The following is a 13617-nucleotide window of genomic DNA, read 5'->3' on the forward strand; positions in this document are numbered from 1 at the left end:
GGCAAAGAGGGAGGGAAACACAGAATCTGAAGCAGGCTTCAGGCCCTGAGCTGTCAGCACAGAGCCCAATGCGGGGCCTGAACCCACGAACCACGAGATCATGGCATGAGCTGAAGTTGGATGCCCTACCGAGTCACACAAGTGCCCCTACCTTAGATCAATTTTTAAGAAATTATAAATATAAAGGCACTTTTCTTTTACATCATTAGTTAATCATAAGTTCAATAAACAAGAATAAACTATTCTTCAGGCACTCTGATAAATTTGAAATGCTTCAATAGCTTTGACGTTCCCATAAAGTTTTTGAGAACCAAAGGATCTATGAGGGCAATGCATCAGTGTGATTTTATGGAAGTAATTTAACATCCTTGGGAACAATTTTCCTCATCCATACATGAAAGAATTTGATTAGATGATATCTAAGCAGACTTAATGTGCAAAAAATAATTTTTTAAGTGTTTGTTTATTTTTGAGAGAGAGAAAAACAGAGGGTGAATGGGGGAGGGGCAGAGAGAGAGGGAGACAAAGAATCCGAAGCAGGCTCCAGGCTCTGAGCTGTCAGCACAGAGCCCCACTCAGGGCTCAAACCCATGGACTGCAAGATCATGACGCGAGCTGAAGTCAGACGCTTAACACACTGAGCCACCCAGGCGCCCCTGTGCAAATATTTTTAACACGTCTTTATATGTTATCTGTGAGCTGTGAGCAGTTTCTTTCTGAAACTCACGGTAATAATTGCATATTTAATTGAGTTGTGGAAAAATATCTTTAACCAGATATATTTATTCACTGGCATATCATATTTATAGTTAAACTCAAGGTCCACAATGTTGTTGAATAGTCCAGAGAGTCTTTCTTCTCCTTTGTTCTCTAGAAAGCATAGACTGCCCTTCAGTAAATCAATTTTCTTAATTTGACTTCTATATTTGACAACATTTTTTGGGTTCACATATTTTTTCTTGTGCCAAGTACTGCATTTTTCATTTCCCACAGAATCAGGACAAACTGTACATCCCCTGCTGTGTCCAGGGCAGATCTGGCTAAATGTCAACTATGTTAATTGGTATAGAGAAAACAGCAGCCCTATTTTTATCTGATTAAAAATCCCCACAAACATTCTCCTCTAAAGTAAAGCTATGTCAGTACAAAGTGATTTAATTATAATATAAAGTTTGGCAGATGTGTCCCTCCTGCCTTCATTTTACTGTAGCATGCAGAAATGCAACCGTTTCCTGGAATCTTTCAGTATCTAAAATTTTAATCCTACTTTTGGAGATTTAGAATTTGGTACTCAGAAACTTTCTCTGGACTGCCTACTGGAATAAAATATCTTTCCTTTAAAATGATATTTTTTAAACAGAAGAAGATTTATAGACCAATCTATAGAACCTTATTTAAAAGGTAGTTTGAAATATTTTAATTTTGAAAAGTCTCCATGTTAACAATTGTCCCAGGATGAGCAGATTATGTAATATAATTGCTTTAGTTAATTGGGGTGTGGGAGGTGTGGGTGGAAAAGAATAAAAGGTAATGAACTTTGATAAATTTATATGAGTAATAACAAGGTACCTGTGAAAATTTAGTTTTATCAGAGAGTGACTATATCTTCAGTGCTCCTTTAAAATTATATGCTGCCTCTTTGGGGCACGTGGGTGGCTCAGTCAGTTAAGCATCTGACTTCGGCTCAGGTCATGATCTCACAGTTCGTGAGTTCAAGCCCCACATTGGGCTCTGTGCTGACAGCTCAGAACCTGGAGCCTGCTTCAGATTCTGTGTCTCCCTCTCTCTCTCTACCCGCCCCCCCCCCCCCAAGCTCTGTCTGTCTGTCTGTCTCTCTCTCTCTCTCTCTCTAAAAAATAAAGCAGAAACATTTAAGAAATAAAAAAATAAATAAAATTGTATGCTGCCTCTTTAATGTTGGAATTCCCCAGGATTCTGTTTCACTCCTGGGAGCTAACTCCCAATTTAACTTCAAATACTCCAAGATTTGCCAACTACTTGTACACTCATATCATTTGGATCTGTATCTCTAGCTTACCGAAGCCATATTATATTCTTTGGTACACTAGACAGCTCCATTTTGGTGTCTCATGGGCACCCAAAATCAGTATGTCCAGTCTTCTGATTTCTTGTGCCTTATCACCACTCCAACATAAGAACAAGTAGAAAGCTATGCAAACTGAAAGTCAACTCTTCTTAGTTGTCAAAGAAGTGAGGTCACAGGGCAAATCACTGTTCTTCCCTATACTGGAGAAATAGGTGAACACTGAGAATCACAGCTTAAAATGGCAGAATGTACAAGCAGAAACCACCACCAGAACTGTCCCAGGGTGGGGAAACCTAAACTGTGATTGACAAATTGCTGGAGGCTCAGTGCAGACAAGGTATGGGGGATGTTCCCACACTTTTGTTAGCTCTACCTATGGGAACTCTACCAAGCCCTCTCAGTAAATACCAGAGAAAATTCCCCTAGTGTTTCCAGCAGGAGGAGGGGAAAGGAACCATTTCAATATATGCCAGAGTATTCTGTTCTTATCATGGCCTACCCTCAATAGAAACTATTTTGCCTGAGTCTATTCTGCTGAAGTTTTATCAGAGGCTAAAGTATCTGGTGGGAGAAAAATAGACCACTCCAGACCCCTCTGTCTACCTTGTCCTGCCTAAGCAAGAAAAAAACTAAGAAGCAACCTACTGAATGGGAAATGATATTTGTAAATGATAAATCTGATAAGGGATTAAAATCTAATAGATAAAGAACTTATACAACTCAATTCGAAAAACAAAAAACCAAAAAGACAAACAAGCTGGTTAAAAGATGGGCAGAGGACCTGAGTACTGAGTAGACACTTTTCCAAAGAAGACCAACAGACACATGAAAAGATGCTTGGCATCACTAATCATCATGAAAATGCAAATCAAAACCACAAGATATCACCTTGCACCAGTCAGAATGGCTAGTATCAAAAAGACAAGAATAACACATGTTAGTGAGGATGTAGAGAAAAAGGAATACTCATACACTGTTGGTGGGAATGTAAACTGGTGCAGCCACTGGGAAAAACAGTATGGAGGTTCCTCAAAAAATTAAAAATATAAATACCACATGATCCAGTAATTTCACTACTAGGTATTTACCCAAAGAAAATGAAAACATTAACTTGAAAACATAAATGCACTCCTATGTTTATTGCAGCATCATTTACAATAGCCAAAATGTGGAAGCAACTCAAGTGTACATCAATAGATGAATAAAGAAGATGTGGTACACATATATATATGTGTATATATACATATACATATATATACATATATACATATGTATATATAATACATACGTATGTATGTATGTATATGTATACACATATATACGTATATATACATACATAAATATATACATATTTATATACATATGTATGTAAATATATATACATACATATGTGGTATGTATATATACCACATATACACATATGTATATATACCACATATGTATGTATATATATGTATATATATATTTACACATTTATACATTTATACATCTATACCTATATACATATATATGTACACAATAGAATATTACTCAGGCATAAAAAAGAATGAGATTGTGCCATTTGTGATGACATAGATAGACCTAGAAGGTATATTGCCAAGTGAAATAAGTCAGAGAAAGACAAATGCCGTATGATTTGACTTATATGTGGAATCTAAAAAATAAAACAAATGAACAAATAAACAAAAGAAGAAAGAGACCCATATATACAGAGAATAAACTGGTGGTTGCCTGAGGGCAGGAGTGTGAGGGGATGTGCAAAATGGATGAAGGGGAATCAGAAGTACTGGATTTCCAATAATGGAATGTGGAAGTCATGGGGATAAAAGGTACTGCATAGGGAATACAGTGAATGGTGATGTAATAATACTATATGGTGACAAATAGTAGCTGTATTTGTGGTAAGCATAGCATGATATATAGAGTTGTAGCATCACTATGTTGTACACATAGTACATAGTAACTAATGTAAAATTATGTATCAACTACACTTCAATAAAAAACAAAAACAAAAACTGAGAAGCACTGGTAAAGTTCACAGTCCATGGCCACAGGCTCACCCAAAGACTGCAACCTAAACATAGCACTATTGAAACCCTATAGATGATAAAAATCTGGATTTGTTAAAGTTGCTGGTAAGGGGAAGAATCACAGTAACCTAGTCTCAATAATGTCTCAAAAGGGAGTAGTTAGGGAAAGATACAGGAATTTGAGAGGGGACTGCTATTAATCATAGGGTGCCTTTATAGTAGATATTACTAGCTTCGGCAGGGACTGATTAGAATTTGTAAACTGAGTGAATTACTAGAACATTTGAGTCTGCTCAGAGTTACAGTTAAATCAGTTTGTGGTCTTGTAACATAGGAGTCTACACAAATTGGTGTTAAAACAGGAGCTAGAATTGTTTGTGTGGCATATCAATAGCATAGTTGATTTAGTTTTTGCTTCATTTCTCAGTCCCCATTCTCTTAGTCATTCTTTAGCCTAAGTTAGAAGAAAGGCCATAATTTTTCAGAGAACGTGATCAGATCTGCACTGCTATTTAATAATTTGCAATTATGTATTGAGTTTTTCATGGTAGTCATATTAACCTCTGTAAATATCACGCCTTCTTGTTCTTTTTGTTGGATGATCATTTGTAAATCATCAAATGTAGCAGTAGCTGTGCAGCAGCATTTAAGACTCTGAAGATCATACATCTGGTAACTGCAATGCAGACAGACACTAAGACAAAAATGATTAGAGTTTGCAAGGCATTTCAAAGCTATATTCCTAGATTTTAAAAATTGGACAAGTACAGAACTGTTATATCCCTATATTGTTACACCTGAAACTAATATAACACTGCACATTAACGATACTCAAAATAAATTTTAAAAAATTGGACATGTGACATAATCTTCCTTATACAATCAAGTTTCTTTTTTCCTTTAATTTGGATAGGTTTTGTTCAACCTTACCAGTGAATGAAGAATTAATCCTGTATCTGGTAGTTTTCAAGGATACAGGTCTTGGGAATAATATGTATTTACTAAAAAAAAAAAAAAAAAAAAAAAAAAAAAAAAAAAAAAAAAGGTATCCATAATAATTTAGGACCTTAATCCAAAAGAGGGGGAATAGCCAAGAGGATAAAGATGAAAAGCCAAGGGGATATGCATATGAAGAACATGGCAATCAGTGAGGTCTAGTTCCAGAGGTCTTGGTGGGAAACACCCTACTTCAGGCAGTCATCAGCTTGTTCCAAGGATCTAAGGCTAACTGTCCATTTTCATGGGTTATCTACCTCTAGATATTATTTAAGAGTCCTCAATATGCCCCTCATGATCTGGTCATATCTCTGAGATAACCTCCTAATTCTCTTTTCCCTTCTTCACTCTTTCTTTGGCTACACTGGCTGTGTTGTTCTGCAAACAAGTTAATCTTGTTCTTGTCTGAGAGCCATTGTACTTATTGTTCCTTTTCTGCAAAATGATTCTCCCCAATATTTGCATTGCTGACTCCCACAATCCACTTAAGTCACATGCCACCTCCTTAGAAAGGCTTTCCCTTCATCTAATCTAAAGTTCTCTGTCATTCTTGATTCTTTTACCCTGCTTAATTTTTCTTCATATTTATCTGTTAGTTACATGCCCCTCTTGAATGTACGCACCATTCAAGAAGCCAAAGACTTTTCTCTTTGGTTCACTGATGTGTTTTCAGGACTTAGCATGCTATCTGGCATATATAGGTGTTCAACAACTACCTGCTGATCTTATGAGTAAATAAAAAGCTCACACGTAATATGTTTTAGTCATATAAAACTATTTGCTGCTTCTTTTGCATATGCGGTTTTCCTCCGTCTACAATAACTACTCCCTGATTCCCTCACAATTCATTTTTTAAAAGTTATTTAAAGTAACCTCTACACCCAACGTGGGGCTCGAACTCATGACCCTGAGAGCAAGAGTTGAATGCGCCTCCGACTAAGCCACTCAGGTGTCCCATGGTTCCCTCACAATTCCTAATTATCCCTCAAGAGTCAGCATATGTGTCACTGCCCCTGAGAAACCTTGCTGATCCCTCCAGGAAGAACTAGGTGTCCTTTTTCTCTATTCTTATAGCACTCTATGCATATCTCTATCACATTACTTAATACATTCGTTACTATTTTGTCTGATTGATCTCTGTATCCTGGAAATCTAGCAGAATGCTTTGCCCATAGTGAATTCTGAATAAAGGTTTGTTGTATGATTTTATTTATTGACAACTGTGTGTCAAATATTGTATTAGTTTTTTATGTACATTATTTTAATCCTGGTAAGAAATCCACAACACGTGTACTATTATCCTTGTTTTATATATGAGGAAACTGAATAACTTGTTGAGTTTTGAAACTAAGTGTGTCTGACTGCATTACTCCAGTACTTCCCCCATTGCGTCAAATGAATTAATTAAATCTCCTTCATGTTATTGATACATATCAGCCAAAATTTGATAGCCTAATTTTAACATTAACATTAGGGGCGCCTGGGTGGCTCAGTCAGCTAAGTGATCTTGATTTCGGCTCAAGTCATGATATTGCAGTTTGTGAGTTTGAGCAACACGATGTGCTCCATGCTGACAGTGTGGAGCCTGCTTGGGATTCTCTCTCTCCTTCTCTCTGCCCTTCCCCCACTCTCTTTCTCTCTAAATAAGTATATAACATTAACATTAAAACTCTATTCTTATTTTAACTCAGTGTTGCATGTTCTAGTATATTTGTACTTGATTTAGCCTCTTTAGATTACAGAAAATGGGCCTCAGATATCTTAACAGCTCAGGTATCATATTTTTATTCTGTTTCATAATTAGTTATTGGTGATGATTCATGGTCAAGGGGTGGTAAATCTTCCTTTCAAAGGGAAGAATGGTACTTAAAAACTAATCTACATGTCATTTTTCAATAGGCATATAGGATCCAAATACACTGTAAGATATACTGAAATTATAAAATTAATATACTCAAAAGAAAGAAAAGTGTGGTAGGAATGAGTTAAAGAAAGTAAGAGGGGCACATGGGTGGCTCAATTGGTTAAGTGTCCGACTCTGGCCTAGGTTATGATCTCGCCCTTCCTGAGTTCGAGCCCTGCATCAGGCTGTGCTGAGAGCTTAGAGCCTGGAGCTTGTTTCAGATTCTGTGTCTCCCTCTCTCTCTCTCTGCCCCTCCCCCATTATCTTTCTCTCTCTCTTGAAAATAAATAAACATTTAAAAAAAAGTAAGAGAGCCTTATATATATGAGAGAACCTGGAGGTCACCCTGATATTACTGTCATTTCAGCATGCTAGGTGAAGCAGTGTGTACTAAAGGCCATATGAAACTTATGAAATTTTTAGAAATACATGAAATAGTATGAGAAACTTAAGCAGTGACAGCTCAAACTCTAAAGTCAGACAGACCTGAGATCTACTCCTAGTTTCTCCATGTAATAGCTAAGCAAATTTAAGCAAGTTACTTAATTTTTCCATTGTCCCAATCTCTTCATCAGTGAAATGGAGAGAAAAGTATATTAGGCAGGGTAGCTAATTACTGTAAAACACAGCATCATAATTTCACAGGCATAATTTAATAAAACAAGTAAAATCCAACACAGGTGCTCCTCACCATGCTGTTCTCCTGGAGGACATTTCTGCAAGGATTAATTTGGGGGCCCCAGGCTTTTCATGTTTTGTGGTTTTGGCGTCCTCTGAAAAATTTTTTTAAGTTTATTTATTTATTTTGAAAGAGAGAGAGGGAGAGTACAAGCAAGGGATGGGCAGAGAGAGAGGAGAAAGAGAGAATCCCAAACAGGCTCCATGCTGTCAGTGCAGAGCCCGACATGGGGCTTGATCTCACAAACTGTGAGATCATGACTTGAGGTGAAATCAAGAGCTGGACACTTAACCAACTGAAACATGCAGCGCCCCTCCTGTAAATTCTTTGAAGTTTTCATTTCCTGATAAACACAGAAAGAAAGAGAACATGGAGCATGTGTAGGATGTGCTAGAGATTTTGTGGACAAAACCTTAAATGGCTTTCATCTTTTCTGTTCACATTCTACTGGACAGAAATCAGTCACATGACCCCAAATAATTACAAAGGAGTCTGGGAAATACAATGTGTGTGCTCAGGAGAAAAGGAAACAGACTTTGGTGAAGACACCTGCCACTTAAGGTCATGAAGTTGTTTTAGGGTTCAACTGGATAATGTGCTTAGCACATGGTAAGTAACCAACAAAGTTACATTACCATTATTATCACAAGTATGTATGCTGAGAGCCTGAATAAGGGTCACACAGTTGGAAGTGGAGTACTTGCATGGAAGTTTTAGCAAGAGAACTCACATACACTCAAAGACAATTCCTTACCTTTTAAAGATTATGATCTTTAATTCATTTGGCAGCATCAGGAAGTATAAACATAGAAAGGTGAGGAAGAAAGGGGTTGCCAAGCTGTTCATATTGGCTTAATTTACAGAATATCAAAAGATTATAGTTTATATTATAAATCTAAATTATAGACTCTAATGTCCAAGAAGAGTGGGAATAGAGTAAAGTGGTAGACTCTTTGCCTTTGAGAATGAGCTTAAGTGAAGTAATAAGAGGTAAAAATTCTGGTTAATTAATCCTCTCTCTCTCGGGGCGCCTGGGTGGCTCAGTCAGTTAAGCGTCTGACTTCGGCTCAGGTCATGATCTCGCGGTCCGTGAGTTCAAGCCCCGCATCGGGCTCTGTGCTGACTGCTCAGAGCCTGGAGCCTGTTTCAGATTCTATGTCTCCCTCTCTCCCTGACCCTCCCCCGTTCATGCTCTGTCTCAAAAATAAATAAACGTTTAAAAAAAATTAATCCTCTCTTCCAAATTCTTTTTCTTTCTTACTGTCTTAATTTGAAGTTTAGACATCCTTAAGATTCAAGTTTTCTTCACTTGATTTATTTTCTCCTCTATTGCCACTGAAAATATGTAAGACTCTAGGAACAGAGACCATGTTGGTCTCATACATTATTATGTTTTAATACCTAGCAATACCTAACATAGAGTATGCAGGCAAGAAGAATTTGTTGAATAAATTTAATCTTTATGGGCAGTTGCTTCAAGTCTTGGTGAACAGGTCTAGATAAAGAAACTGAAAAATGAGTTTTTATTTTTAAAAAAAAATTTTTTTTTCAACGTTTATTTATTTTTGGGACAGAGAGAGACAGAGCATGAATGGGGGAGGGGCAGAGAGAGAGGGAGACACAGAATTGGAAACAGGCTCCAGGCTCTGAGCCATCAGCCCAGAGCCTGACGCGGGGCTCGAACTCACGGACCGCGAGATCGTGACCTGGCTGAAGTCGGACGCTTAACTGACTGTGCCACCCAGGCGCCCCGAAAAATGAGTTTTTAAATCTTGCTTCTGCTACTTCATTATCTGAGGGATTCTGGAATTCTTAATTTTTTTTTTTTTAAGCAATAGAGAAAAATTATATAAGCACTTAACTTCTAAAACTTGTTCCCCCCCTCCCGTTATTAAACAGTACAATCCTTTTTAGTGTTATAGTAATGAGAAATGAAAAATTTATAAGTGTTACAAACACATAGAAGGCATACTTCTTAACTTGAGAACCTAGGAAATATCATGTACTATTCAAAATTTTCCTTACTTCTGTTTTTGTTTTTGTTCATTTGTAATTAAAGCACATAGGCCTTCAAGTTGATGATCAAAGTTAAGAGCTTATTAGTTCCCAAAGGACTGATGAACTCACTGTTACAACAGTATTCAGCACCTAGAACAGTGCCTGACCCATAGTGGGTGTTCAATACATTTATTTTCGTAAATGAATTAATAAGTTACTGAAATAAGGATGGCCCTCCAGGTGGATACTTATGGAATGGACATGCTGTAAGTGTGAAAAAGTAGGCAGGTTTTATCAAATGAGAAGTTTGGAGTGGTGTTTCCAAATGGGTGACTTCAAAGTGTTTTCATTCATTCGTTCATTCAACCAGCATTCTACTGTGTGTCTATTTTGCATCAGCCATAACATAAGCAAGAAGATATCTCTGTGCCTCATGCTAGCACAATAAAACAATTACAAAAATAATTAGTAGGAGACTGTATAAGATAACTACACGAGTAACAGCAGGAAACCACTGACTACTTAAAAGGGTGCGAAGGAGCATGGCATACCCAGGTACAGCCAGTCATGTGATACTGGCTGGAGTGCATGTGGGAAATGGGGAAGGATGAGGTTCAACAAACTATAGTTAGGTAGGGGCTAGATCATGATGGGCTTTATATGCCAAGTTGAGAATCCTAGATTTTATCCTCTAGAGTAGTGCTTGGGGGTGCTATTAAAGGGTTTTAATGCAAAGAAAAGATGAATGCATTTTAGGTTTGGAAAGATCTGGATTGGAGAGTTGAGGTATGAGAGACAGAAATCAGCTAAGAAGTTATTAGAACAGTCTACATGGGGAAGTGGTAATAAATCATAAAGGCTAGAACTAAGGCAATAGAAGTGATGTTGGAGAACAAATGGGTTTGAAGGATACAACTAGATTAGGCTAGATAAGAGAAATAAGAGAAGCAGAGCTAAGAATGAGTCATAGTTTTCTGACCTGGATTTCTAGGCAGGTGGTAAGACCATTCCTGAAAATAAACAAAGAAGAAGATCCATATGGATTACGGATGTGGAATGGGCAAGGGCAAGAGAAGTCATTTTTGGCCATAGTAAGTTTGAAGCATCTGTGGTACTTCAAATAAAGATATTTCTTGACCAGACCAAGGAAAGTAGAACACACAGAAAACTTATAAGTTATAAGAAAACTTATATAAGACAGGGCAGGCAGGTCGGTAATTCCTAACCTCAGAATACTTTCCCATCATCTTCTAAATTTCTTTATATCTTTCAGTTCACCATTGTACATAAACTTCTATAATGATGACTATTTACTTACAAATTTGTAAAAATGTGTCCTTGAAAAAAAAATAACAGTGTTATTTCTAACAGAAGCTAGTTTATTAGTAAGGTGAACATGATCACAATTTGAATAAAGGTGGTTTGTAACAACCTCTTTGGTAAAAGTAACAGTGAAATATTATCCTATAATGTCATTCACAGTAGTGCAAAACATACAAATTTCCTGTTGTGTACTTAGGAATAATTTCTGAACTTTTCTTAAGGTTGAAATATTTAGCTATTGACACTTAAATGCCATGCCTCATGTTTACTTACTTCAGCAGGGGGTTCACTAGTACAGAGCCTCAGGTCAACTGGTAATTCACTGGGTGGAACCATAGAAGAGTAGCAAGGATGGCAGACATGTCTTGAGAATGGGGTAACTGTACTGCACAATGGGCATGGGGCAGCAAACTGGGCACCAAATCGCAGAAGGACTGCAGATGCACTGAAGGAAATTTGGGGCTGGCTTGACAAAGATGAAGCCTGCTGGTTTAAGACTATACGTTCTTGGCAAAGCATGGTGCTGCAGATTTTCACCAGCCATAGTGGAAAAAAGGGGGGAAAGGGAATGGGACGAGACCACAAAACCTGTGATATGATACATAAAATGTTAACTATTTGCTTTGCATCTTCTGAGAGTCACCAGATTGAAGCACAAATTTTGGATTTGGCTGGCAGATGGTGTACACAGACTTTTGGAGTATGGTAGCGTTTCATTTGAACTAGCAAGATTATGTAGGACTATCACAGTAACTTAACATTCAGATTTAAAAATTTATCCCTAAACCTGAGTCAAATGTGGGGCTCTTTGTTTTGTTTTGTTGAGAGAGAGCGAGCACACGAGCACAGGGAAGGGGCAGAGAAAGATGCGAGCGAATCTTAAGCAGACTCTACTACCAGCACAGAGTGCCCACCAGGGGTCCATCTCACAACCCTGAGATCAAGACCCGAGCCAAAATCAAGAGTCAGAGACTTAACTAACTGAGCCACCCAGGTGCCCACACCCCCCGCCAATTACATTTTTAAGGCTTTCTTAAAGATACAGATCTCAAAGACCAGATTCACAGGATACAGTAATTCCTCTAAAATGTTCACAGGTCAGTGTCCTGAAAATCTGATTTACCAAAGAGAAAAAAGGCCAAAGGGAAGAAAGACTAAACCAGGGGAAATGGCAGGTAGTGATGTCTCAATTCCTTCAATGGGACTTCTCCATTTACCAGCCCTCTCACTTCCTTCTATGGTCTGGACCTTTAATCACCACAGGAGTCAGCCTTGTAGGGTCAAGCTAATCTCTGTTGACATCATCCTACTACTTCCCTTTTCAAATTCCAGTGAAGCTATGTGTTTCCTGTCCTATTTGACACCCTACGAAAAGAACACGGGCTGGTTAGTATCTAAATTTAGTCCGGCAGCAACGCGTCTGACTTTTAACAGGAGAGAGATAAACAAAAACAGGTGACATTTGCAAGCCTTTCAAGAAAATGAGAAAAAAATCCCAACCCTTCTAGGGTAAAGCAAGAAGGGAGAGCTTCAACAGTTCTACAGTAGGGAGAGGCCTGCCTGCAGGCTCCGAAAATGGGCCAACTGAAGCGTTTTCCTTTTCCTTAAAACCAGGAGGACGGCTTTGGGGTAGTTCCTCAACTCAATTCTGACTCAGCTAGTAAAGTCCGGGCAGCGGGAGTCTTGACAGCCCCTTCCCCACGCAGAGCGGTGAAGGCAGCCGCACCTTCTCTTTGTCAAGACGTTGGTTTCAACCACAGGCACCAAGAGACCCTTGGGGTGGGAGAGGGGAGAGGCGGACGCCACTCCCTGGCGCGCCCCCGGAGCGCCAGGCTTGCGATCCCTTTCCCGCCCTTCCCCCGCCCCACCTACCCTCTGTGACCCCCGCGTCCCGCCTCGGGCGACCTGTTGGCAAGAAGCGTCACGTGACGCGGCCGGCAGCGCACTGCCCCCAGGCGGGCCTCCTGTTGCGCCCGCCGGGCGGGTTCCATCACGTAACGCGCGGGCGCCGCCCCGCTCTTCCCTCGCGGAGCGAGGGAGGGCGGGCGTCGAAAAGGAAAGGGAAGGGAAAAGGGGCGGGAGAAGAAGAAGGAGGGGCGGCGCCCAAGTCACGTGACCCGGGACAGCCCGGAAAGCTCCGAGGAGGAGCCTGGCGCCGCCATTTTCCTGCAGCTGCCTGTCCCTCTTGCCCAGCCCGGCTCCAGCTGACCAGGGAAGGGGTGGGCTGAGCTGAGGCGGGGGCAGGGGAGTGCCCGACACTGTGCCTGACCCCGCGGGTGACACGAGCCGGTTCTTTCCGGGCTAGGTGGCAGCGCGCGGCCCTCAGCCCCGCCCCAGGCCGGCAGGCGGAGAAGGAGCCGGTGGGGGTAGGGGGTGCGGTGGGGGGTGGGGGTCCTCCGGCGCTTGGGGGTCCCAGTCCCCGCCGGCTGCCGAGCGGGAAGGGTGGCGGAGGAGCCGCAGAGATGTCCGGCCAGAGCTTGACGGACCGAATCACCGCCGCCCAGCACAGTGTCACCGGCTCCGCCGTATCCAAGACAGTATGCAAGGCCACGACCCACGAGATCATGGGGCCCAAGAAAAAGCACCTGGACTGTGAGTGAAGCCGACCGCGGCCCATGTCCCCGCGACCGGCGTTCTTCTC

The 13617-nt window shown here is 40.2% G+C and overlaps 2 protein-coding genes across 25 annotated transcripts in view; one reads left to right on the forward strand and one right to left on the reverse strand.

Moving 5' to 3' along the window:
• EED (embryonic ectoderm development) overlaps positions 1 to 13617 on the reverse strand; it is a 193406-nt gene that overhangs the window by 178508 nt on the left and 1281 nt on the right. For 6 of the 10 annotated variants that reach the window (XM_019811680.3, XM_045038651.1, XM_019811675.3 and 3 more), the window contains exon 1: positions 12849 to 12989. The exons of 2 other annotated variants lie outside the window; for them this stretch is intronic. The gene's annotated coding sequence lies outside the window, so the exon portion shown is untranslated. Of the gene's footprint in view, positions 1 to 12848; positions 13014 to 13617 lie in introns of those variants that run through there. 2 more of the 10 variants (XM_045038657.1, XM_045038653.1) reach the window with 1 other exon arrangement.
• The window catches only part of PICALM (phosphatidylinositol binding clathrin assembly protein), a 100188-nt gene continuing 99731 nt past the window's right edge, over positions 13161 to 13617 (forward strand). For 3 of the 15 annotated variants that reach the window (XM_045038644.1, XM_006936866.5, XM_019811672.3), the window contains exon 1: positions 13163 to 13568. In XM_045038644.1, the coding sequence (XP_044894579.1) occupies positions 13439 to 13568 (130 nt within the window). In that variant the 5' untranslated portion in view covers positions 13163 to 13438. Of the gene's footprint in view, positions 13569 to 13617 lie in introns of all 15 variants that reach the window. The other 12 variants (XM_045038649.1, XM_006936872.5, XM_006936873.5 and 9 more) reach the window with 7 other exon arrangements.

This window comes from Felis catus, chromosome D1 (assembly GCF_018350175.1).
Source record: "Felis catus isolate Fca126 chromosome D1, F.catus_Fca126_mat1.0, whole genome shotgun sequence".
Lineage (NCBI taxonomy): Eukaryota > Metazoa > Chordata > Mammalia > Carnivora > Felidae > Felis > Felis catus.